Raw genomic sequence first — 27,978 nt, 5'->3', positions numbered from 1 at the left:
GCTACCTTTATACCATCTTTCAGTTCAGTTCAGTCATGTCCAACTCTTTGCGACCCCATGAATCGCAGCATGCCAGGCCTCCCTGTCCATCACCAACTCCCAGAGTTTACCCAAACTCATTGCTGCTGCTGCTAAGTCGCTTTAGTAGTGTCCGACTCTGTGCGACCCCATAGACGGCAGCCCACCAGGCTCCCCCGTCCCTGGGATTCTCCAGGCAAGAACACTGGAGTGGGTTGCCATTTCCTTCTCCAATGCATGAAAGTGAAAAGTGAAAGTGAAGTCGCTCAGTCGTGTCCAACTTCCAGTGACCGCATAGACTGCAGCCTACCAGGCTCCTCCATCCATGGGATTTTCCAGGCAAGAGTACTGGAGTGGGGTGCCATTGCCTTCTCCACCCAAACTCATTAGCTAAGGACAAAAGATACTGGGGTGGGATCAATGAGTTATGGGAGATGACCAAAAAGAGCACAGTACACAAGGGTTGGTTTGCAGATTGAAGTTCCTGCCATCTCCATTAGTAGGAGTTCTTAGAGACTGAGTCATCCTCTTCTTCCTGGTACAACAAGGGAGACACCCCTACAACTGGAGTTTCCCTTAGAAATGTAAATAGTTTTTTAAAAAGAGTAGCTTCTAGTTGGCTTTCAGAGCTGTTTTATGCCCCAATTTTCTTTAAAATATCAGCTTAAAATAATTCATATGCCAAAGAGGCATATTTTGGGATGACCAATTCTGCTCCCCTACAATACCTGGAAGAGAGATAAAATTCCCCATAGGAGATTAATCAGTTCTACTAAAAGACCACTTCAATCATGTCATTGCACTCAGTGTCCTTAGAATAAACTAAGAACATTTTAACATGGATTTTAGGGGTTGCACATCCACTCCAGTATTCTTGCCTGGAAAATTCCATGAACAAAAGAGCCTGGCCAGCTACAGTCCAGCTACCATACACGGGGTCACAAAAGAGTCAGACCTGACTGAGCAACAACAGCAGCATATTAAGAGATATACCTTTTTATCTAAGCAACTTACCTACAAAGCAGGGCAACTTTTGTTTTCCAAACATCTCCTCTCATTTTCCTATGAATAGCCTTCTTTCCCTTTGTATCTCCAGGCCCCTAGCCCTTTCCTTAGCTCAGGATGCTTTGTAAGCCTCAACTACCTGACTGCCCTTTGAGTCTCACATTTCTATGAGCTCCTGTACCTAAGAAATTAAATTTGTTTTTAATCTACATTATGTCAATTTAATAATTAGACTAGTCAAAGAACCTACAAGGCAAGAAGTTTCCATCCACTTCAAAGGCAAAATAGGAATAGTTCAGGCTTTGTGAGCCAAAAAGGCAAAACTGAGACTATTCGTAGATACTTAAATATCATGGTAAAGGGAAAACAAAACTACACACAATTTTCATTGCTGAAAGTTAAAATATAATAATAGAGTAAAACTGACTATGTCTGTAACCTTCCAACACAAAGAGCAGCAGTGGCCCTCCAAATGTACTGAACTCATTCAATTCAACCACACATACTCAAGTAAAACAGAGCTAGAGCCAATACAAATAAATAAGAATTTTAATAATGCTAATTCTTATGGTTTTTTCTTGGATATTTCCTGGAGTGGGCATGAGATGTATCAACTTAAAAAAATAGTCACAACCTGCAAGTTGAGAGTTCTGTTTTATTTGGTGGGAATTTTTAGGACTTCAAGCCCGGGAGACAGCATCTCAAGTGACCCTGGGAGAATTGTTCAGAGGACCTAGGGGGAGGAGTCAGGTTATACAGAAGCTTGTAGCAAGAGGCGAGTAGTCTGAACATCAAAAGATTATTGTTAATTAAGGAAAACCAGGTGTCTCGAAAGTTAGCACTTCTCTATGCGTGGGAAGATGCAAGAGACCGGGGTTAATGAAGTCATTCCTTTCGTGTGCGTCTCACCCATGTGGGGCCAGCATCCTGGGACTTGACTTTTCACACCTTAGTTCCTTGCTCACCTTGGGGAGTGACTGATGGCTGCCAGTAGCCAGCATTGTTCTTCCTGGGTGCCCCTGGGGCTCAGAGGCTCACATTCGGAGGGCAAGAATCACGAATCGTGCGTGGCTGTGACAGCCTTGTTCACTGATAGGGCAGGAAATATCCCATTTCACAGATGGCCCTCTTGAGTCAATTGTTCTCCCCTTTTAATTTGTCTTGTCCTACACTGTTAGCATCTCTCCAGTCTAATGAAGGAGTTAGTGACTTTCTGAGGTAATTTTGACCTAACATGTTTTTTGGCCATTCCTCCGTGGGCTTTTTTAAATTAACTCTGTTTAAAAAATAAGGAGGGAGGAGGGTTCAGGATGGGGAACACGTGTATACCTGTGGTGGATTCATTTTGATGTTTGGCAAAACCAATACAATATTGTAAAGTTTAAAAATAAAATAAAAATAAAAATAAATAAAATTAAATTAACTCTGTTTAACAGATAAAGGAACTGATGGTTAGAGTCATTTATCAAGGATTCCATAGTTAAATTCATCCCAGAACCAAGGGTAAAATCACGCCCTGAATAATCGAAATCTGTTCTCCTGACTGCCGTTTCAGATTGCTCCTCTCAGCTTCCAAAGACGACGTGATGAACCAAAGAAAAAGTGAGGTGATGAGTTTAGGGCTGAGAGATTGGAGGGTGTGAAGTGACTGAGTAGGAAAGAAGACATTCTAGGCTAAGACAGAGGTCTAAGTGAATCTGAGGAGGAAAACAGGAGAAAGGCATTCCTTGTGTAAGACTCTTCTCTGAGGACCTTGCATTTTTGCAAACACTTGTCTGGAAACAGCATTCTTCCAAATGGCTTTCATGCATTATTCAGTGCGGTGGAAATTTGGTATATGACGCCTAGGCCTCCTCAATAGCTTCAATTCCCATGTTGACCCCATTAACCTGAATATAATTTGCTGTGAAGAAGAAAACTTTAGCCTTAGGTTGAAATTTATGTACTTTTCAGCCAGCTTTTCCCTAATGTTATTTCATTACAAGCATTCACTTACATAGCTGTTTCTTCAGGGAACTCAAAACTTTAGTAACCATATTCTGCTCTTCAGATTATCGCTCATAAAATGTGTGCTGACGAACTGACATTTAACCAAGGAAAAGCAGTCTTTTTTTTTTTTTTTTTACAGACTTCTCACTGCAAGGTCACTTTATGTCTGACTTATCTAAAGGCATAAGCTGAAACTCTGAAAGATGGCATTTTTTTACATTAGGTGGGAAAATTTCTCTCTCATTTAGTCTAAATAAGTTAAAGTCTAAATTAATCTACTTCTACATGTTGCTTCTACATTGCTCAAATGTCAGTTAATCAATACTGTTTGGTCATAAAAATGTTAAGGTCTAATTTACATCACTTAAGAGTTGAAATTCAGTGTATTTGCGTCAGTCAGTATAATTAAAACATCAAAAGCGATGATTATGAAGTTTTACAGTTTGAGTCAAACTGTACTGAGCTGTTCATATTTATTACTCTATTTATTCTTCACAAATATCTAATGAAGTTATTCTCACAATCCCATTTTACAAAGCTCAGAGACTTTAAGAGATGCATGTTTTACATGACCTAGTTGGGACTGAAACCCGTGTTTGGTTTACTACTGAGCTCGAGAGTCTTCACTATAGTATTTTACCAATTCTTTCATGACTCTACTACTTGGAATTTCTTAACAGAGCCTCAACCATCCAGTTGACTGTGAGTCAGTTCACCTGATTGTTTGACTATCAATTGCTAGGAATCAATATGGTGACTTATTTGGACTTCGTCTGCAGTAGACGTCTCATAAAATAATTATCTAATTGATTCTCTCTCCCAATTGCTCTCAGTAAATTTAAAAGATGATTTTTATTACAGGAACACTAATAGTAACAAAGACAGCTACACAGTTTGTGCACTTACTATGTTTCAGGCACTGTATCAAATACTTTATGTGCATTTTAAAAAAATTAAGTTCTCATAAAGATTTTATGTACAATGTTAGAACCCTAAAACTAAATTCCCAGGGTATCATAGAAAGGTGTCTTGTCTTTGTACCCAGTTCCTGGCACACAGCTGGTAAAATCCTTGGACTCTCTAAAGTAGTAAGTGTATGCTAATTTTGTATGCTAATGAGATGACTAGTGGCTGGGGATCCCTAGATAGTTTCAGGACAGAAGTTGATCACCAAGACGACCAAGGTACCAGGAAAACCAAGGTATAAGAGGGTTGGAGAGAAGCAGGCTGGAAGTTGTGTTAATTACGAATGGCCAGCAATTTAAATCAATCATGCCTATGTAAGGTCAATAAAACCTTCATAGAATGACAGGTTTTTGAGAGCATCTGGGTTGGTGAATGCTTTGCGATGTGGGGAGGTGGCAGTACCTGGAGCAGTAATAGAAGCTCTACTTAAACCTCCCTCCTCCCAACCCAAGACCATACCTTGTCCTCGGCATCCTATTGTCCTATTTGGCTGTTCCTGAGTTGAATCATTTATAGTAAACTAGGAAGCAAGGAAATGGCAACCCACTCCAGTGTTCTTGCCTGCAGAATCCCATGGATGGAGAAGCCTGGTAGGCTGCAGTCCATGGGGTCACACAGAGTCGGACACGACTGAAGCGACTTAGCAGCAGCAGTAGCAGCAGGAAGCATAAACTGCCTTCCTGAGTTTTATGAGCCATTTCAGCAAATTATTGAATCAGAGGAGTCATGAGAATCCCTGAAGTTATCACCAAGTCAGGCAAAAGGTAGTTTGGCCATCACATTTGCAACTGTTGTCTAAAGTGAGGTCTGTGTTGGAGAGTCTTTCAACCTATGGGGTCTGCACTAACTGCAGGTAGTTGGGGTCAGAATTGAATTGAATTGGATTATTGGATACCAGTTGCTGTTGGGGACTTGGAGAAGTGACATGAAGAAGAACACCACAGAATTCTTTAAATAACTGAAGCCAATACAGTCAAAAAGAAGAAAATTTATCAGCACATTTAAAGAAAGAGCCCAGAGTAAGAGCCAGCAGTGTTGGATCTACACGAGGGCCAGGTCCATCACTATCTCTTCTGTCCACTGTTCTCCAGATCAGTTCAATTCTTCACTGAATCTCTGAAAAGATCAGCTTGCATCTAGTCCAACAGAAAGTACGTTTTTTCCCAGTATTTCCCCTTAACTTTGATTCAGCCTGATTGAACCAACTTGGATCACAAGCCCATCTTCAGACCAGTTTCCATGACTGTAGAAAGACTATGCGGTGTGGCCAGGTCTAGGTCACAGCCCCATCCCTGAAAGCTTTAGTTCATCTGCTCTTTCCCAGCATCAAGGTCTTTTCCAGTGAATTGGCTTTTTGCATCAGGTAGCCAAAGTATTAGAGCTTCAGCTTCAACAGCAGTCCTTCCAGTGAATATTCAAGCCTCTTTAGTACATATTAACAAGACTTGATAGAGGTGGAGCTACAGATACAGATAGAAGATCATTATGGGAATGACATCACATTATCTTAGCCATACCTATAACCTAACCACAGAAGGGCTATTCTATCACCTTTGCTTTACTACATTCCATTCTTTATTCTAAAAGTACCATCCTCACTAAGGGGAGAGCATTAGGCAGAGCATGAAGAGGGGGCCACTCTAGAGTCTGTCACAGGCCTCATCCTTAGGTATTTGCTCACCCTATTCTTTGAACCTAAAGTGTGTATCTCCTATCACCATAAGAATAAATAGTCCCTGAAGGACCAAAGACCTGAATCAAATCCTTTTACTTCAGCAAGTCTTACTCAATCCATTAGGATGAAGATAGTATCTTGTAATCCTTCAGACACTCCAGTAATGAAAAGAGTCTACCCTCTCATGGCTCTTATTACTTTATACTTTGAATTATTCATTTTTATTTTCTCTCTGTCTTAGATCTCTGACTAGATCTTTGAAGTTAAGGATACTTCCTTTCATTTTCTCATATATTTTTAAAGCATTTATCAAAAATGGTAACATGTACCAATATATCAGAACTACATTTTGTTGCAAGTAATGGGAATCTCATCTGGGTGGTAGGTTAAGCAAACTGGTAGGCATTTATTTTTTCTCATGAAATAGACAATCTGGAGGCATGTTTGGTGACTTGGGTTTAGTTGCTTAACACTCTCCAGGTTAAAGTCTATGATTTTCTTGACCTCTTCTTTGACCTTCCTTTCTCTCATTGGCACAAAACGGCTGCTATATTTCCAGCCATCTAGCCTTCATTTCAGATAGGAAGAAGCAAAAAATAGTAAACAGGAAGGGGCAAGTGTTATGTAAGGAAAGCAAAGTCTTCCTAGATATACTTAGCAAATTTGCATATATAACCCATTGACAAGAACTGTGTCACGTGTCCATCATAGTTATAAGGGGAACAGAAAAATAGTTTTGAATGCATGAGTATATGGTCCTCTGATCGAAATTGTTGTTTTAGCTCTATGAAAAAGAAGACAATAAGTATTGAGTGACCTAACAGGGGAAGTAAAGGAAGTTTTCCCTCAGGAGGTGGCACTGAGACAGAGGTCAGTTTTGGAAGCTGTCTTAGAGTACTGCATATAACAAATGTATAGAAAAGAAGAAATTAGAATTGCAGAGAATCTTCTTAATATCTTTGGTATAACTCAGCTTCATGACTCTTTGTGATAGAATGTATAATTAAAAAAGCATGTTCTACCCAAAGTTAGCTGCCAGCTTCAGGCAGAGCTGTATCAAGTAGCACTAACAGTAATGCCAGGAATCACTCCATTTTTCCCCTTGTCTTCCCTCTTTGTTGATTCCATTCATTTGCATTCTTTTATGTCATGGTATTAAGATAGTGGCAAACTCCTGATTTACATTTTTTCATTAGAAAGACTTCCAGAAAAAAATATTTTCCCAAGAATGAATGGTTTACAATTGGATCTCATTGTGTACAGTTTGAGCTAGGACTGGTACCAGTCCTTGGAGCTCTAGACCGGTCACTAGAGAATTCATAATCCACTTGGCTAGTTTTGAGTCTTTGCACTCTTCTGGATCAGGGGTAGAACCAACAACTTCAAAAGTCCATGAGTTAACATTGGAGAAGAGGCCTTTGGCTCCCTAAGGAAAACAAAGAAGCAAGTACCAGTAGAAGTAGCAGAGTTTGCTGGGCAGATAAAAAGAATAGAGACTTTTCTATTCTGTAGTAGTATTCTATTTTCTGTTCTCTGTAGTACAGAGAAACTTCTCTTTGGAGGAAGTTTCCCCAATGGCTCAGTGAGTAAAGAATCTATCTGCAATGCAGGAGACACAGGAGAAGCATGTTCGATCCTTGGGTCAGGAAGATCCCCCAGAGGAGAAAATGGCAACCCATTCCAGTATTCTTGCTGGAAAATTCCATGGACAGAGGAGCCTGGTGGGCTACTGTCCATGGGGTCTCAAAGAATTGGACACGACTGAGTCAGACACAACTAACAATTCACTTGCACAAAGTAGAAATGACTAATGGCATTAATGACTGCCACAGTTAATAATAGCAATACTAAAAACAAACACTTACTTTGTGTTTTTTTTTTTTTTAATTATACTCATCCATTCAAACTCATTCTGCTGCTGCTGCTGCTAAGTTGCTTCAGTCGTGTCCGACTCTGTGCGACCCCATAGACGGCAGCCCCCCAGGCTCGACAGTCCCTGGGATTCTCCAGGCAAGAACACTGGAGTGGGTTGCCATTTCCTTCTCCAATGCAGGAAAGTGAAAAGTGAAAGGGAAGTCACTCAGTTGTGTCTGACCCTCAGCAACCCCGTGGACTCCAGCCTTCCTGGCTCCTCCATCCATGGGATTTTCCAGGTAAGAGTACTGGAGTGGGGTGCCATTGCCTTCTCCATTCTCAGAAATCTGAGAATCCAGCCTGCTTTACGCAAACCAGAAGGCAAAAGTGACTGTATGTTTTTAGATTAGTTGAGTACGAGATTTCCAAAGAGCAGGGTTTAAGTAGGACTAATACCCTTCCCTCAGTCACCAAATCCACACTGAATGCCCTGGTGGTCATCTACTCACATAAACATGCCTCCCTTTGTGCTGAGCTGGTGGAGCAGGTCAATTAAGTGAAGCTCATTTCAAGTGCAGATGGTCCCGTGTAGCCTCACGTCTGCCTGGTGGCCAGACTAAGTGATTTCAGATGGCCTCAGACTTCTGATCACATTCATGCAGCCAGGGAGGAAAGGAAACCTTGTTTATCATCTTGATAAACAGTCCCTTTCAATGCCTCTGGACGCTTTATGTAACTCGGTAGAGTCAAATACTATTAAATTGTCATCACTGTCAAAAAGAGAAGTAATAAGTTTTTCTACCTGAGTCATAGTTAATGACTTCTACAATGTGTAACACAAATCAGAGTTTCTGTTTGCCTTCTTTTCCCCTAAATGTGTGTTTTCTGATCTTGCTGACTGTGGAGGAGAGGCACAGTCTCATGATATGAAGAAATATATACTTTTGTGATTACCTCTCAGCTACACCAATAAAACACCGAGATGACAAGGGCCAGATCCTTGGCTTGGATGAGATATGTGCACAGAGGAGGAAGCTGAGCGGCTATATCTCATTCCCATTCTTCATGGATGGCATCGATTTGAAAGACTGTATTTCATGGGTAAAAACCTTGGAATGGTTCCACCTTAGTTATCACTAAATATTTACAGAAGCAAGTTAAGCTCTCTTAAGGGGGTAATACACCTTTTTCATTCTCATCACCTTAAAGAATAATACATGAGTCAGATTAGGCTGTATTGAATTGCAATAACAAACCACCTGCAACTCTCATTGGCTTAAAACAATGAAGGTTTATTTCTTGATCAAGCAACACGCCCTTTGTGGTTCCTCACTGTGATTGTGTTTGGAGGTGTCATCCAGGAACTAGAACTGCTGGAGCAGCCAATATCCAAAATAGGGGTGGGCACACTAGTCCATAGACCAAATCTGGCCCACCATTTGGTTTTCTTTTTATAGCTTATGAACTAAGAATGATTTCTACCTTTTTCAATGGCTAGCAAAAATCAAAAGAGGAATATTTTATGACCCCTAAAAATTACATGACGTTCAAGTTTCACTTTCCATACACAAAATTTTATTTATGCACAGCCATATCTTTTATTTATGTTTTGTTCATGGTTGTGTTCCAACTGCAGAGTTTGGTAATTGCCATGGAGATTAGATGGCCGACAATACTAAAAACATTTTTGACCTGAGACCTTTATAGAAAAAGTTGGCTGATCCCTGATCTAAAACACTGCTGGTTACTACACCAACAGGAAGAGAGCTCCAGAGTCTTCCACAAGGAATTAAAAGCTTGGTATGAAAGTGATGGGCTTCCCTGGTGGCTCAGCAGTAAAGAATTTTCCTGCCAGTGCAGGAGACCTGTGTTCAATCCCTGGCTCGGGAAGATACCCTGGAGAAGGAAATGGCAACCCTCTCCAGTATACTTGCCTGGGAAATCCCAAGGACAGAGGAGCCTGGTGGGCTACAGTCCATGGGGTTGCAAAGATCAGACACAACTTCGCAACTAAACAATAATATGAAAATAACAGATCACTTCCTTTAATACAGAAATACTCAGATGGCCCTGCCTCCCACAAGGGGACTGGGAACTACCCTAAACCTAGGGGAAGGAGAGTCAGAGATAGTCATTCAGAAGTCCTAATGGTTACAACAGCTAAAATTAAAAATAGCAAGACTATTAACAGCAAACACTTGTACGGTTCTTCAGGCATAATTCAAGTGCCTCATTTATCCTCACAACTCCCTAATCATGAAAGTATTGTTATTTTCCCCATTTTACAGATGAGGAAACTAAGAATAGAAAGTGTAAATGATCTTCCTGACATAATACAGATCCCAAAGGCTGGAGGCAGCATTTAAATCCCGTCAATATGGCTCTAAAATACAATCTCAAATGCTATAGTCTTAAATATCCTACTACACGTGGATCCTTTAGGTCTAAGAAAAGTCTCAACCATTGATAATGTAGAGACCACTTCTTCACAAAACCGTTATAGAGTTCAATGTGTGTGTGTGTGTGTGTGTGTGTGTGTGTTAATCACTCAGTCATATCTGACTCTTTGTAACCCCATGGACTGTAGTCCACCAGGCTCCTCTGTCTGTGGTATTCTCCAGGCAAGAATACTGGAGTGGGTTACCATACCCTTTTCCAGGGGATCTTCCCAACCCAGGCACTGAACCCTGGTCTCCTCCTTTGCAGGCAGATTCTTTACCATTTGAGCAACCAGGGAAGCCCATAGGATTCAATAGACATAAGCAAAATGTTAATTTTAGTATTTGTGTAACAGATTGCCTAAAACTTAGTAATTCACTTAGGAGTTTGAGAGTGATTAGACCACGCTGCTGCTGCTGCTAAGTCGCTTCACCATAGATGGAAGTAAAAGCTAATGCCTATGGATTTTCATGTGGTTCTCCTGTGGGTACCACAGAAAGGACTTAGAATTTAAGATCAGTTTAAGACTCAGCAAGAGGACCCAGCAGAGAAAATCAGACCCTAAACTAAAAACGCTTCTTTCAGGGGATGTTATTTTAAAGCCATTTCTCCTTGGATAATCTGAAATTGTACCTTGATCTTCTTGTTTTTGCTTCTAAGCTAACTCAGGAATATTGTTCCATGAGTGTGTATTTTTGTTTATCTGGAAGAAAATATGTCATAAAATAGTTATGATTTAGAGACAATAGATTCTGGGCCGTTGCATTGCCTGCTGTCCTTTTATGTTTTGATAATGGAGTTTGTGTATTGTCATTACTCATGTTCCTTTTAATATCCATATACTTACCCATGGAGGCTAATAGAAGAATCCCCTTTTAAGAGAATTATTTTTAAATTATATTTTTATTTATTTATTGTTGGCTGCTCTAGGTCTTCATTGTTATTGTTATGGTTGGGCTTTCTCTAGTTTTGGTGAGCAGGGACTACTCTTCTTGAGGTGCTGGGGCTTCTCATTGTGGTGGCTTCTCTTGTGGAGCACAGGATCTGGGCTGTGGGCTTCCATAGTCGCAGCATGTGGGCTCAGTGATTGCCGCTCGTGGGCTCTAGAAAGCAGACTCAGTAGTTGTGGAGCAGAGGCTAAGCTGCTCCATGGCAGGTGGGATCCCCCCAAACCAGGGATCAGACTGGTGTCCCTTACATTGCAGAGCAGATTCTTAACCACTAGACCACCAGAGAAGCCCTCCTTAAGAGAAGTTTTTAAAGTTTATCATTGTTACTGGGCTTCCTTCTCAGAGTGTATTCCTGCTGGTATGCCATTAAATAAACATCACGAAGAAACAGAATAAAAATGAATAAAGACTTAAGAGCAGATGAAGCAAGGATGCAAAGTAGAAAGCCCGTAGACCACCCGTCATTGCACCAACAGTTCACACATCTGACAGGAGAGTCTTGGAACTTGAAAACTAAATGCTTCCATTTTCCAACCTTTCAGAATTGTGTCCTTCCATCAAAATTCACGTCACATATAACTGCCTCTGGTAGTGTCTTTGAAATTGGGTTTCATTTTTTATGTGAACAGTAAGAAAAATGTCAGTTCTTATTTACGGTGGACATGCTGTGTGCTGGTCAGTGTGTTAACAGCTATTTATTATAATCAGTTTGCCTGCACTCACTTAATTCTCATACTCATTTAGTCCTCACACTAACCCTAATAAGTTAATATTATTATTATTCACATTTTACAGAGGAGAACCCTGAGACATAGAATAGAAGACAATAGGAAGCTGATTTAGGACTTGAACTTTGGGGGCCTGACTCTACAATATTTTATTCATTTTGCTCTACTGCCTCAGACATGACTGTTTGGCCCAGAATTTGTTTCTTTTTCCTGCATTTGTCTATACTGTATATACCACAGAACCCTGGGACAGAGGAGATGGTAATTTGTTTAATCTCAAGTTTAAACAAATCAAGCAGCCGTTTTGCCCTCCTTGACCAAGACATGCTTAAAGATCCATTAGTGTCTCTCTTGTCAATGATTTACAAAGACACTTGGAGCTTCCTTCCAGTCCATTGGGTCAATAAAGCATTTTTAACACAGTCTTAAATATGCATTTCTGACATCCGCTACAATAGATTCCAAGAGAGCTATTTATAAGGCCTTGATCGAGAAGTCCTATAAAAGTGAATATCAAAACACCTGTGCTTCTTACACTTAACAGCTTTCAAAGAAAGGAACCATTTGCAATAAAGTTAAAATGCTAGATCCGAATTATCATGTCAGTCTTAGCATTCCTTAATCACATTTTATTCATTTCCTCCAAAAATTGGCTTCTACTATAAGCAGATATATCCTGGCTTTAGCATTAATGAGGACTGAAGTTTCCTTATGGTTACTCTTTATTGCAATTTCATTTTTCAGTCATTTTGCTTAGAGTAAAAATCTTTTCCTTTGTACAATTTGGCTCTCCCCCAAAACCAAAGTTCCAAGCTGATTTTTCTAGAAGGTGTATTAGAAGGTCACTTCTTTGCAAAAGCTACATTTATCATTCAAGTTCGTTTTCTGAAAAGACCACATATTGGATACTCAGGAAAAGATCCCCAAAGAGGATTAATATCTAACAACATTTCATTTTTTCCCTTCTCTTCTTCTTTCTTCCTCTTTCTTTCTTCTAACTAACACTTTCCTTCTTCCCTCCTCTTCTTTTCCTTTCTTTCTTCTTTCCTTCATTCAGTTATTTAATTACTCAGTAATCTAGCAAGTACGAGAATGTCTGTACCACGTACTATGGGTTTTCCAGGTGGCGCAGTGGTAAAGAATCTGCCTGCCAATGAAGGAGACACAAGGTTCATTCCCCGGGTCAGGAAGTTCCCCTGAAGAAGGAAATGGCAACCCACTCCAGCATTCTTGCCTGGAAAACTCCATAGACAGAGGAGCCTAGCAGGCTACAGCCCATGGGGCTGCAAAGAGTTGGACATGACTGACCCACTAAGCACACACACACACATGTTCCAGACACTAGCGATAAAGAAGTAAACAAGATGAGCTTCCTACCATTATAGAATGTGTAACCCAACAGGATGGAGATGTGATAAACCAATCATTTCAATTAGGAGACATGGGGGACAAAACCTAGTCTTTGCGGAAGAGGTTCATTCACCAAATAATTACAGGCCAGAAATGGACCCAGTAATAACATAATGAAATATAAAAGTTGCTGCTCTTATGGAGATAAGAAAAGTGAGATATTCTTTAAAAGTGCCAAAATAGTGCATTGTAAATATTATTATGGGGTAATTATATGAGCTTGTAGGGTCATATAGAAGAGAGCTTTAACTTACAATCTGATTCAAGGAGACCACCTAAAGAAGACCTGAATAGTGAGTACAGGAGCCCCCCTCCTTCCAAAATACAGAGTTTAGACTTACATTAACTTCAAAAAAAAAAAAGATTATTTTCCATCTCAACCTTACATTCTCCCCTAGCATCTTCTTTCCCAGAAAACTTGGTGTTGTGATCATTTCGAATTGCTTGGCTACGCCTGGTCATGGACATGAAACCATCAACACCAAAATATACTAGTGTCAAACTCTCTGACAGATGAAAAGGATTAGATATTAGCAATCTCCCACAAGTGACCATTTTTAAATGGTTGACCCAGTTTGTAGCTCAGATCAATCAGTTTTGTCAGTATAAGCTATTTCTACTAGATGTCCATGGTGGGGGAGGGGGGGGACAAACCATTTAAGATCCCAATCATCAGATTTTTAGCCATCCACCTGCCAATCATCCCTAATCTCATCTTCCCTTTCCTTCAAGATGTATAATTGTCATTCACAGGGACTCTCTTTTAAAGAAATATTATCCTTAGCAATTTATCTTCTTTTTGTTTCCTCACCAATACAGGGCAAGACAGCGATGCATTGAATTGGGAAGGAGGGATCATTGCTAGGAACATATTGGGCTTGAAAATTTTTGTAAACTTTTCCATCTCAGAAAGAGTTATTGCTGCCAGAAATAATCTTGAAATGCTGTCTTTTTTTTTTTTTTTTTCCCCTTTGGGGCTATTAGGAACTTTCTCTTCCTGTTAAAAATAGGTTTTGATAATGCACTCCAAATGCTGACAAATCCAAAAGAAAGAGCAGACAGAAAAAGTGGAGAGCTGCCTTGGAGAGCTTCTCGGCAGGGGACTTGCCCATCGCCTCCTGGGAAACATGGGGTAAAAGAGTGGGAAGCAGGCCACTGTTTTAAAAATGTGTATTGGAGGGAAAACTAGGAAACTGATGTCCATCTAATACATCTAACTTTTTCAGATTGGCCTGCATTCATCATGTAATTACTGTATTTACCTTCTAATCTAGAAGAACAATAGGGCCCCCTTCTAAGATTAGATTTAGGGTAGAAGGCTAATTTCTTATATTTCACCTTCAGAGAAGGCAATGGCACCCTATTCCAGCATTCTTGCCTGGAAAATCCCATGGACAGAGGAGCCTGGTGGGCTGTAGTCCATGGGGTCGCAACGAGTCGGACACGACTGAGCGACTTCCCTTTCACTTTTCACTTTCCTGCCTTGGAGAAGGAAATGGCAACCCACTCCAGTGTTCTTGCCTGGAGAATCCCAGGGACGGTGGAGCCTGGTGGGCTGCCATCTATGGGGTCGCACAGAGTCGGACACGACTGAAGCAACTTAGCAGCAGCATTTCACCTTAGGTGTGTTTTCTATAGACAAAGCCATGATACAAACCACAAACTAGAAAATCTGAATAGTACAAACAAATCCCATACTGGCTTGTATTACGACACATTCTCTGCCAGTAGTGAAAAGGTTATTTCACCTGTCTTCTTGGCTGGTTCTACAGATGCTGAGTGAAATCCAGAAAAGAAGCAAGTTTCCAGGTAATCCGTAAGCAAGAAAGGAAAGCTCAGTTTTCTGAGCACTTAAATGACTTTGCTTTGAGAGGCCATAGATCATCTTGAAATCATTTTGACTTGGATTGAGATAAAATTTAGAATGGTCAGGTATTAGTGCCAAAGACTGAAAGGCATTTACATGACAAATATTATCATTATGATTTTGCAATAACCTTGCTAGTTGGGTTTGAAAGGACAGTTCACTAGGTGATTCTTAAAATGCAGATAAAATAGATTTAAAAGAACAATTTTCTAGTTCCCAGAAAGGGTTATGACAAACTTAACTCTTTCCTTTCACAGGAACCAAATCTGGGAATATTTTTATTTTAAGTCTCTTTTTTGAAGTAGCCGGCTAGTGAGGCCAATAGGTAAAGAAAAATACAGTCAACTCCAGAGGGTCTTGAAAAGTTTTATCCACGTGGTTATTATAGAAATCCAGAATTTTATTTCTTTTCACAGAATTGGATCAGCCTCTCCCTGTGTCTTGGGTGGATCAAAGTAAATGTGGGCTTCTGAGATAGCCAAGAAATAAAAATAATACTAAACATAGAAATTGAAAATGGGGAGTGTATCTTACCAACTTACTATACAATTCTGTACCAAAGACATCTAAACATCTCAGAAACAGTAATTCCTTGTTAAATGTGCAGTAATCCACGACAGACTTGTAATTCATGTTTCATCTTGTTCAATCATCCATCCATCAAATACTTGTCACTTGATATTAGCTTTCGAGCTGCTCATCAGCCGAGTACAGTGGTATTCACTTTTTCCTTAGCAAAGGAATCCCCTTGAAGGATTATACTGAATGTTAAAATAAACATTTAAATAAAACATTGAAGTGCTATACTGAATATTAAAAATAAATTATCAAGAGTTGCTTTCTCCTTTCTTTTAGTGGATATAACTGAACCCCCTCAGATAATCCGTGAAGTCTCATGAGGCAAAACTTGAAAAATTCTAATCAAAGGACTGCATATCTGAGCTTTTTCCAAAAAAACTAACTTTTTTTTGTAATTGCAAGCCTATGGACCAGGGTTTCATAGTATTCTAAAGAAAGATTAAATTTCTACTGAAAGATTACATTTCTCTGATTGACTGTGGCTAGGTCAGTCACAAGCATAAACCTTGGGAATCAGGTCTGCATATATGGCAGGGCCCATCAGACATTCTGAATGGCAGGGTCCTGTGGTTCTCTGAGACTCGGTTCTGGTCTCCACATTGGTGTACCTGAGCAGTAGGTGTCAACGAAGCCATAGTTCAACTTGTCAAGATCAGATGAGCTCATTATTTAGAGCAACCCAGTTGCTCCAGTTGCCCCAGGCTCCCAGTGTGCAAACCATCATCCTTTAGCCTAAGGAAGATGTGGTCTGGGGTCACTGACTTTATGTACAAGATTTTAATGAAAATGGAGCACTTGTCAATTCCCTGTCCCTTTTCAGAGAAAAGGCAGCATATGTGCCAGGGTGGGACTGGGGAAAGGATACATATATGGGGTCAGAGGATCTAAATTCTGGTCCAGATGCTGACAGGTACTTGCTAAGTAAAATGTGGTAAGTGTTAAGCTGCTCTTGATGACACTTGCCTCCTCTGTAAAAATGAGGGTCATCATGACCTCATTGGGCTTTTTGAGTATGTAATAAATTGAAGCTTTATACAGTATCTACCATGACGTCAGTAATGTATTAATAGCAAATAGTCAGTGAATGATTAACACTTGGAATACTATTATCATTGCCGATTCTTTTATGGCTATGTCATTTGGCTGCTTTAAGTCTGCATCCTCACTCAAACAAGTACAGATGACAATAGTCCTATTTCTATCTTTGAACGGTTTTTCAGTTTTAATGAAATATGCATCAAAAGTACTTTTGAAATCCTAACAATAATGTGACAGACAATATTTAATGGGAAACATCAGGAATCCCTGTCCTTGAGAAAATTGCAGTCCACTGAGAAACACACAGTAAGTATAATACATAAATAAATTATATACTGTATTTGGTAAGTTACAAGTACCCTGGTGGCTGGGTATGGGGCAGTGGCTGGCACAGAGCAAAGTGAAATCATGGGTGCTGACTAAGGGAATTACGATTTCAACGAGTAAAAGTCGCTCAGTTGATTTCAGTAGGGTGGTCAAAAGTGTCTCTGGTAAACTGACATTTGAAAAAGATATGGAAGAGTTGAGAGTGAGCCAGGGATCCACTGGACGGGAGTCCTAGGTGTTACAGAGTTCAACTTGTTCAGGTAGTTTGCTCTCTGAATCAGAGCAACCCTCAAGAGGAATCACTCCTGCCACGTTCAGCCAGTAGTCTGCAAAGAGACCAGTGGCCCTGGAGCAGAGGGAAGGAGAGAAGGGTGGAGTAAGTGAGGTCAAGGACACAGTTATGGGAGGGGTAGGTTGAATGCCTAACCCTGATACCCCTTCTAAACAAAGTGTCAAACTTCCTTTTGGAAGTTCTTCATCATCAAAGAAAGTCTTGTGACAAGATGCAGAAAACATGTGAGTTTGGAGTACAACAGACTTGGGGCACACTTGTGTGACTCTGGGCAGGTTATTCAACCTCCCTTTCATCTGTTGAGTGGGAACAATGCCTTGTGTAGTTCCTGGGAGGTTCACAGTTAATGTAGGTAAAGTGCCAAGGACAGCACCCAAATCAGAGCTCACTAAAGTGTAGTGAGCACGGACCTGACAGGGAACAGAATTCAGTAATCTACAACAGTGCTTCCCTGGTGGCTCAGATGATAAAGAATCTGCCTGCAATGCAGGAGACCCGGGTTTGATCCCTGGGTTGGGACGATCCCCTGGAGAAGGAAATGGCAACCCACTCCAGTACTCTTGCCTGGAGAATACCCATGGACAGAGGAGCTTGGTGGGCTACAGTCCATGGGGTCACAAAGAGTCAGACATGACTTAGTGACTAAGCCATTGCCACAGCAGGGCAGTGAGAACTGGCTCTGGGCCTCCAATGGCCACCTCCTTGTCCATATTATAAAACTCGGTGAGTAATTCAGATGATCTGGCTTGTCTGTCACCCTGCCAGCTTGGCTCTAAATGAAACGAGAGCTTTCATATGCCTTGTGCCATTTTCAATCAAAAATGTTGCTCCAATCTTACATTAAACTTAAGCGGTGACTTTAGAATTAGTGGTATTTTCATGAAGTATAAAACTAGTTATTAGTGACTTAACTGGGGGCACTTGTTGCTGACAATTATGAGCTAAAGTAACATGATTGCAAGTGTCGATGTTAAAGAGTGAACTGTGCCTCTAGCCCTGCTCTTTCATTAACTGCCATCCAGTGATGGGCAGGTGGTGAGACGGAAATACTCTTCTCATCATCCAAGTTCAAGCCTGCTTACTTCCTGCTTAGAATTCTTCAGCGGCCTCTTGTTTCTTCTTCTTTGCCCTCTCTGACTCCTCCTGAATGGGGTCAAAGAGTAGACATGGTGTCACTCAAGAGCAGTATCCAGGTCACATCTTTCCTTAGCTTCATAGTCACGTTGTACCTCATTGCAATGCAGAATCACCCCCAATGCCTCTCCCTGAAGATGAAAGTCCTCTTCTGTTCAGTCCTGTTTCAAGTCCTCAGTTCCATCTGTTCCAATATTTAAAATATTGTCCTAGGTATTTAAAATACCTTGACTCTCCTTAGAGATATGGCTAATTCTAGGACTAGGGCAGGAAATATATACGATGAGGTAGGATCATAACACAGGGCCAGAAAGAAAGGAAGTGCTTTTAAAAAGAAGAAGAGAAGAAGAAGGCAAATCAACTACAAAAGTTCATAATGGCCAAATCTGGACCATCTTGATCAACAAAATAAATAGCATAGTATTGGATTATAACCCAAAGGATAAATAAATAACAATGAGCCATGAACCCATACTGATATGATTAATTCATCAGTCAATTAATATAAATAATTTGCTGATGTAAATAATAAATAATTAAATAAATGGAAGAGAACAGACTTATATACCTTGTAGAAGGATTTCCAATAATTGTAATGGATACTGCAACCCCACAGAGATGGAGACAGAGCATAAATAACTCTGTATTCTCTAAGGATGGGCTGTAGTCAGTGAAATCTTTCCAAAGAGGACGCCATAGCGAGTGGAGAAGGAGTGTAACTTTATGGTAGAGAAATCTGACAAGTACTGAATCAACCATGTGATCAAGGTCAACATCAAGAGTAATGAGTCATGTTGATGATATGTACTCTTGATTTGATGTCATGAGAATGGTACTGTACCTCCGGGGTCCTCCTCCAAAAACACAGAACAGTTTAATCATGAGAAAACCATAAGAAAAATCTCATTTGAGGGACATTTTATAAAAAACAAAACAAACAAAAAAAACACTGCTCAAAACTGTCCAGGTTCTCAAAGAGGAAAGAATGTCTGAGAAACTGTCATAACCAAGGAAACCTAAAGAGATAAGATAACTAAAATTAATGTAGGATCCTGGAAGTGTCCTGGCATAGAAAAAACATTAGGCAAAAGGTAAAAAAATCGGAATGAAGCCTAGACTTTAGCTAATAACACTGTATCAGTATTTGTTCATTAATTGTAACAAGTGTAGTATACTAATATGTGATGTTAATATTAAGGGCCTAAAACTAGGAAATATGTAGTAGAGTGTGGGATATATGGGAACTCACTATACTATCTTCATAAATTTTCTGTCCTATGTCGTCCTAAGATTAAACATTTGTTTTAAAATCATATTCCAACCTCTCACATTAGCAAAATGCTTCCCCGTCATTGTCCCCTGCTGAAGCCCTACCTTTCAACTCAACTTCAGTAGCCTTCCTAATTCTTTAAAAAGGAATGGGTGTCCCCTTCCATCTGTGTCCAAAGAACTTGATACTTATCCTGTTGATTTTCATTGATTTACTTATTCTTTCAATAGTTATGGATTAACCACACCAGTTATTGACTATCGTGCTGTGGAGAGACAAGCAACAACCTTGACTCTGACCAGGCTTACAGTTTTGTGGTTACAGTCGTGCAAGCAAATGTGTACGGTTCTAAGAGAATGAAAACTGGTGATTAGGGAATGTCTCTAAGGATCCGACCTTTGTAATCAGTCTATGCATTTGATGTGTGAGTGGCGGATGCAGGAATGGGAAGACAGGAAAGAGTATTCTGGGAGAAAACCTGTTTGAACTTTCCTGAGGCAGAAAGGAGGGGAGTATCCCCAAAGAAATATAACATCAGTGTGATTGGACATTCCCAACATAGGCACCATATATGAACTCAACTCAGTGCTAACGCGTGTTACCTTGGTTAATACTTACATAACTCGTGACGCAAGGTTATTTTTATTTGTACTTTACAGATATTTGTACTTTATAGATAACAAAACTGAGGGACTTCAACAGTGACAGAGCTGAGATTCAGGCTAGAACAGGTTTGTTTGAAAGCCCAAACTCTTTCATCCTATTGAGGAAGACACAGTTCATCTGCTTAAGTCAGAGATTTTTGTTTGGTTGTTTTTGGCTGTCCGTTACTATGTGGGCTTTTTCTGCTGGTGGTGAGCAGGGACTACTCTTCATTGCAGGGTGTGGGCTTCTCACTGCCACGGCCTCTCTCGTGGGGAGCCCCGGCTCTGGGCACGCGGTGCAGGGGCAGCGGCTGCGGCTTGTGCGCTCTAGAGCGCAGGCTCTGTATTAGTAGTTCTGGTGCTCCACCTGAGTTGCTCCGTGACATGTGGGCTCTTCCAGGACCACAGATGGAACCCATGATACCCGCATTGGCAGGCAGATTCTTAATGACTGGACCACCAGGGAAGTCCAGTCAGAGATTCTTGTGATTGTTCCCGTCGTATTATACCAGGGTTTCTTGGCTCTATTGACATTTGGGTCAGATAATTCTTTGTTGTGGGGTCTGTTCTGTGTGCTCTGGGATGTTTAGGGGCATCCCTGGTTTCTACCCTCTAGATGCCATTAGCTCTCACCCTCTACCTGTAATGACAATGAAAAATGTCTTCAGACTTTGCCACGTTTGATTGACAGCGAGGGCGACTAGCAAAACAATCCCATCCCCCGCCCCCCTGAGTTACACTGTTTCAGATCAGGATGGAGTTGTGTTTAAATTCTTCCCTTCCTCCTCTCTTCCCTCCCTCTGCTCCTTTGTTTCAGTGTTTCTTTTTTTTTAATTTATTTATTTTAATTAGAGACTAATTACTTTACAATATCGGAGAAGAAAATGGCACCCCACTCTTGCCTGGAAAATCCCATGGATGGAGGAGCCTGGTGGGCTGCAGTCCATGGGGTCGCTAGAGTCGGACACGACTGAGCGACTTCCTTTCACTTTTCACTTTCCTTCATTGGAGAAGGAAATGACAACCCACTCCAGTGTTCTTGCCTGGAAAATCCCAGGGACGTTGGAGCCTGGTGGGCTGCCGTCTATGGGGTCGCACAGAGTCAGACACGACTGAAGCGACTTAGCAGCAGCAGCACTTTACAATATTGTATTGGTTTTGCCATACATCAACATGAATCCGCCACGGGTGTACACGTGTTCCCAATCCTGACCCCCCCCTCCCACCTCCCTCCCCATACCATCCCTCTGGGTCATCCCAGTGCACCAGCCCCAAGCATCCTGTATCCTGCATCGAACCTGGACTGGCGATTCGTTTCTTATATGATATTATACATGTTTCAATGCCATTCTCCCAAATCATCCCCCCCTTCACTCTCCTACAGAGTCCAAAAGACTGTTCTATACATCTGTGTCTCTTTTGCTGTCTTGCATACAGGGTTATCGTTACCATCTTTCTAAATTCCATATATATGTGTTAGTATACTGTATTGGTGTTTCTTAAGTGTCCACCATATACAGGCTGGATACACATCCTGTATAGTTTAGAACACAGTAACTTGTAGACAGAGGTTGCTTAACAAATGCTTGAGGAATTAACTGCCAACAGAGTCCTAAATGCCTAGGATTCTAAGTGTTACAGACAAATGGAAAACATTCTTCCTGAATGCAAAACTTGACGTTGGTGAAATAAATCCCAAGTTTCTGATCACTTGGAGTACCTCTTATGTCCCTGGAGAACTGGCTTAGCTGGTATCCTTTGGGCTGAAAAGGTCCACTTGAATTTCACTGGCCTTTAGACAGACCCAGCAGAGCACCTGTTAAGAACCTAACAGACAGTTGCATACATTAGGTTGCCAGTAAATGCTGAAGAGAGCATGGCTGATCTGTAATACTTAAGTGAAGCCATATGCCTTGGTCTGTAATTTGAGATTCTATTTGAAGCACATACTGATTTTCTTTTTCTATCATTTTTGGGTGAGATCTGGTTTGGGGAAATGACTCTTCAACTAGATTTTCTATTCAACTCCCTTGAGAGTGAGTGGGTACTAGGAGGGAAAGCTCATTTCAGGGCAGTTTTCTTGCCACTGCAGGTTCTATACCACTGGAGTGTCAGTTTCTTGTCATTAGTGGGAGCTCAGAGAATTCTAAACACAAAGATAACGCAGGGGTGAGCTCTCCAAATCTCCGGGCATTCACTGCTCCACTGCCTCTTCGTACATACAGCCCAGAAGTGTTGCCTCTTGAGGGCTCTTTGTTGTTGCTCTTTGTTGCATTTAAAATGTTGTGCCCTGATGCCTGTCTTCTCCCAGATGACATGACACATCCCTTGTATGCAATCTTGTATACATGTATAGATACATGTTGTAGGAGAGAATCCCATAGTAACTCTACTTTATGGAAACCCTTCCCTTTACGTTTTTCACTTTCCGAACCCCTCCACTCACACGTGCACATACCTGAATGGCTACTGAATTATCTCTAATCAGCATCCCGCTTCTTTCTCTCTTGCCAGAAGGAGGGACGTGTGAAGTGATTGCTGCGCACAGATGTTGTAATAAAAACCGCATTGAGGAGCGGTCGCAAACAGTCAAGTGTTCCTGTCTACCTGGGAAAGTGGCTGGAACAACAAGAAACCGACCTTCCTGTGTCGATGGTAAGTAGCTGGTTTCACTCCTCTCTCTATGGGTTCACCTGTGTTGTTATGGTGTAAAATATATATATATTTTGTTTCATCTAAATATGGTTCAGGATAATAAAGAAGGTGTCTCTACAATGCTGCAAAGTTAGACAAATGCCAGCCCTTTGCACAGAGTTTGAATTCTTGTTTCTCTGGCTCTAGGTTTTTCAAATAGCTGTATTTGAATGTGTGTTAGAAAAGATAAGGTGAAGGAATTTTTTCAAGTCTATGAGTTTGAGGGTCCAGCTCATTTTGGCATTGATTTTGGATCAAGTTTATGTATGATGATGATGATTAATGTAGTAAAGATAGCATTCAGTCTGGATTTAATGAGCATTTACTGTATCCCAGGCACTGCTCTAGGGCTTCATATATATTCAAGAACAGATAGATGTGCCCTGAGAGTTCACCATTTGCTATACCCTGTCCAAAACCCATGCATTATTTTATTTACTCATCCTAACAATACCATCTTTCTTATGTCTTGCTATATAACAATTCACATTCCCCCCGAAGTTAGCAGTTTTAAGCACTAGGCACCATCTCGCAATTTCCATAGGTCAGGAATTCAGCTTTGCTGGGTGGTTCTGGCTTGGGGTCCCTTCTGTTGCAGCCAAGATCTGAGGACTCGACTGATGCTGGAGGCTGGTTTTAAGACGGCCCTTCACAGAGCTGTTGGCAGGTGGTCTCTGTTCCCTTCCACATGCACCCTTCCAAAGGAAGCTAGGTGTCTTCACACTGTAGTGGCTGGCTTCCTGCAGAGTGACCCAGGAGAACAATGTAGAGGCCACAGTGTGACCCTTTTCTTTTATGATAGAGCCTCAGAAGTTATCCTTTATTGTTTCCACAATATCCTGTGGGTTATATAAGTCAACCCTATCTGTCCAGCACGGAAGTGGACAAAAAAGGCTTGAAAACCTGAAGGCTAGATACACTTTCCACCAGGGTAGATAGACTTTCCCTGCCATTTTAAACATGGAGGAAACTGAGCCTTAGAATGGTTCATTAATGTTCCATTGGGCCCATGATTGGTAAGCTGTAGCTCTGCTAACTCTTGAGATGAAACTAACTGACTCTAATACCTAGTCTTGACCACCATCTGTAAACAATTTTATATGCCTGTCAAACAGAGAGTCGACAGTTCAAAGGGATCACAGATATCTTTCCCCCTCTTTCTCTTTCATCATTTTAGAACCAGATGTGAGTTGACCTTCAAAATCTTAAGTAAGGAAATCAGGACTCAGAGAAGTGACTCACTTGCTCTGGTCATACAGCGGGAATTATAACCTAAACCTCTTGACTTAGGGTCCATGGTCCTACCTCTAGATATAGATGGAGAAAGATACCTTCTAGATTGGCTCATGCTGTGTATTTTCATTATGAACCGTTAGGTGGTTAGAAAGAAAACATTCACACACAAACTAGACCAAGAAAGGTAAAAGTTATTTTTTAAGAAAACAGAGAAATCCTGGGGAACTCAGTGATAGGAAATTCAGCAGATGTCATGGGATTCATAAGCCATTTAGGCAGCCTCCATCTTGTTTTCTTTGTTTTGATCTTTCCTTCCCTCATTCTTCTCTGTGTAGACTGGTTCCTTCAAGGATTTTATCTTTTGCTCTCCCATAACTTAGGGATTGGCGTAAAGCTTTTAATTTCCATGATACCAACTCTGATCTCACTTAGCATCATGGTATACAACAAGTATATTTGACTCACTTCCTGTATTGACTTCCCTGGTGGCTCAGATGGTAAGGCGTCTACCTATAATGTGGGAGACCCAGGTTCAATCCCTGGGTTGGGGAGATCTCTTAGCGAAGGAAATGGCAACCTACTCCAATACTCTTGCCTGGAAAATCCCATGGATGGAGGATCCTGGTAGGCTACAGTCCATGGGGTCACAAAGAGTTGGACACAACTGAGCGACTTCACTTCACTTCACTTCCTGTATCTTAAATGCCATCTCCAAAAGACTAAATATGATTGACCTGGCTTGGGTCACATGTTATCCTTTGTCCAATCAGCCACAGCCAGAGGGACAAGCTCTTGGGGCATTCTGTACCATGGGAAGGTCAAGCTGTTTTTTTTTTTTTAGAAGATGTGAAAAGGTTAGATTTAGGAATGCACTGTGATCTGTAGTTCTCAATTAGGGCAATTCTCAGGAGCCATTTGACAATGTCTGGAGACAATTTTGGTGCAGGTATCTGTTATAACTAGAAGAGTGCTACCGGCATCTGGTGTGTACAAGCCAAGGAAGCTGCTCACCGACTTACCATGGACAGGACAGCTCCCACAGCAAAGGATTATCATGCCACCAGTGTCAGTGGGGCTGTGGCTGAGAGACTTGCACTGTTATTCTAGATCACAGTCAGTACCATAAGGCGCCTCCACCGCAGGGAAAGCAGGCAGCTAGAGCAGAAAAGCCATTGCATCCTCTTAGAGGAGGAAACTCTTGGCCCCTAAAGCCAATATACATTATAAAACCATGATGATTTCTCCTCTTCTCTGCCAAAGAAAGCAGTGAGTCTTTTAACTATAAATCTCCATTTTGTTTCCAGTTCCTTTTTTTTTTTTTTTTAATCACGGATTACCTAGAAATAGAATTGCCTTCAGGATCTGAATGGAGAACACAGGGAGCAGCCCACTGTCTGTGCCGACACAGGGGGAACTGGCATTTGGCTCTAAGTTTCTCTGAGAAGCTAAGCCACATATCGGTAACTTTTGTTTCTCAGAAGAAGTCTGTCTGACTTTGGAAACTCAGAGCCCTTTAGTGTGGTAGGTTTAGGCAGGAGAGCTGAAGACAGTGGCACCACACTCCAGTATTCTTGCCTGGAAAATCCCATGGACAGAAGAGCCTGGTAGGCTGCAGACCATGGGGTCGCGAAGAGTCGGACACGACTGAGCAACTTCACTTTCACTTTTCCCTTTCATGCATTGGAGAAGGAAATGGCAACCCACTCCAGTGTTCTTGCCTGGAGAATCCCAGGGACAGGGGAGCCTGGTGGGCCGCTGCCTATGGGGTCGCACAGAGTCGGACACGACTGAAGTGACTTAGCAGCAGCAGCAGCAGCTGTTAGTGTCTATCTTCTGAGCAAAAGTCAATAAAATGCAGCATATTCTATAGCCTCACACTCATTGTTTCTAATTTCCAAAGCATTCTACTCCTCAAAAATCTTGGAATCCATTGGCCTGTGTAGTAAAAAGTGTCTGGTTACTTTGATCAAAACTCTTTTAAGGCCTGGATCACTACATGCAAATTGAATAGGAAGTGGATATATAAAGGAACAGTTCCAGTGTAGTTATTAAGACCATAAACTATGAAATTAGACACAAGTGGAATTCCAGCTGTACCAGTTGCTAATGGGATGATCTCGGGCCAGTCATGTTGCTTCCTAACCTGTTTCCTCATCTGTAAATGGGAATAAGATTGTTTCTGCTTCATGAGGTTGTGATGGGAACTAAGGAAATCATGTGTATAATGTGCTTTGTCTAATGTCTGGTTCTCCTCAAGTGCTCCTTAAATGATGGTGTCAGTTTTTTGTCTTACTGATAAAGTGTGGGTAATGCTTAGAAACAGACATTATTTTCTGAAGTTTTGCTTCACAGTAATTCAGTACAATGGCATTTTGGCCACTATATTTTCTTGGAACTGCTTCTAAGTGTTTATACTGGATATCACTAATAATGGTCTGTCTTCTTCTGAAATGTATATTCATTGTAAGAATTTTGAAAACTACAGCACATCCATTAAAATCACCCATAATATTATTGCTTTGTAAGAAAATAAGTATACCTTCTTTGAGGTTGAATCCATTGAAAGAAACTCACAAAGCAGATATTTTATTAAACTAAAATCTTATAGTACTATTTGATAGACAGCTTGTTTCTGTTAATATATCGGGTTGGCCAAAATAGTCGTTTGGGTTTTTCCATAAGAAAATGAACATTTTGGCCAACTCAATATGATGAACATTTTCCAACTTAATACATACTCTTTAAAAAACATTATTGTTAATAGCTACACAAATTTCAGGGTAGGATGTACCACCATTTATCTTACTATCTTCCACTTTGGCATATTTATGATGTTTCATGCATTTCCCTTCTCATCCTAAAAATGGATAGAAATGAGTTTCTGTCCATGACAACAGTTGGCAATCCAGATACCACATTTGCCCTAAACATATTTTGTTCTACATAGTGCATTTCCCAGGGTAAGTGTTCCAATTGCTGTTATTTGCTTTCCTCTGAAATTGCAGGTCAGTTGCCTTTTTTGCAGTGTTTCCAAAAACAGAGGCACAGCTTGATTTTTCAAAATGCTTATATTGGATTGTTTGAAGATTCACAATCTGAGACCAGATTGTTTTAAACAGGGCCTACATTTAGCAGTATAATCTTAGCAACTCATTGAAAAGTATAATACATGATATTTGGAGAGATATTTAAGGAGTGGACTTTTAGTTTAAAAGTGATATTCTGTTGCCTAATAATACCAAAATACCAAAAATACACACTCAACAACCTAAATTTTGGCATAGTCTTTTGCAGATATTTTAGAAAGCATTATACAATTGGATGTGTGCTAGCACTATTCTGAGAGAATAGAGTTTGTTACATTAGAATTCACATCATGTTGTGTTTTTATTAATTATTCTATAACTCAATATAAATGGAGTGGCCCCTTGCTCAAGATCTTTGGTTGAGATCAACTAAAAATGTAGTCTTTCCATAATCTCCAATTATTTTCCAGAGACTAAATTTAGAATACAATAAATAAGAAGATGATGGAAGAAGCATAATTATTTATTTAAGAGAAGAATTTTTCCAAGCAGATGATGGAAAACAACAAAAACACCTAATTTCTAGGAGGCCTGTGAAGTTGTATTTTATTATTCTAATTGATCTATAGTGGCATAAAAAGAGTATCAAAGTCTTAAAAATAAATGACTATAAATAGTAAGAATAATGATAATAATAATAATGAAAAGAGTGGCTGACATTTTCTTGAAGGCTTACCATGTTCCACTTTTCCAAGTCCTTAGAATCTGTTTATTCAGTTCTAACCCCAGCCCCATAAGGTGTAACCTTCGATTATTTCAGTTTTACTCACCAGGAAA

General features: G+C 40.6%; 1 protein-coding gene across 1 annotated transcript in view; it reads left to right on the top strand.

Annotated features, from left to right (window-relative positions):
* Window positions 1-27,978, top strand: part of TAFA1 (TAFA chemokine like family member 1) — a 503,839-nt gene that overhangs the window by 365,594 nt on the left and 110,267 nt on the right. Inside the window, exon 2 of the mRNA XM_070359697.1 lies at window positions 22,700-22,840. Within this exon, the coding sequence (XP_070215798.1) occupies window positions 22,700-22,840 (141 nt within the window). The remainder of the gene's footprint in view (window positions 1-22,699; window positions 22,841-27,978) is intronic.

The sequence above is a fragment of the Bos mutus genome, chromosome 22, assembly GCF_027580195.1.
Source record: "Bos mutus isolate GX-2022 chromosome 22, NWIPB_WYAK_1.1, whole genome shotgun sequence".
In the NCBI taxonomy this organism is placed as follows: domain Eukaryota; kingdom Metazoa; phylum Chordata; class Mammalia; order Artiodactyla; family Bovidae; genus Bos; species Bos mutus.
Note: the sequence above shows the minus strand (reverse complement) of the source record. Positions and strands in the feature narration are given on the sequence as shown.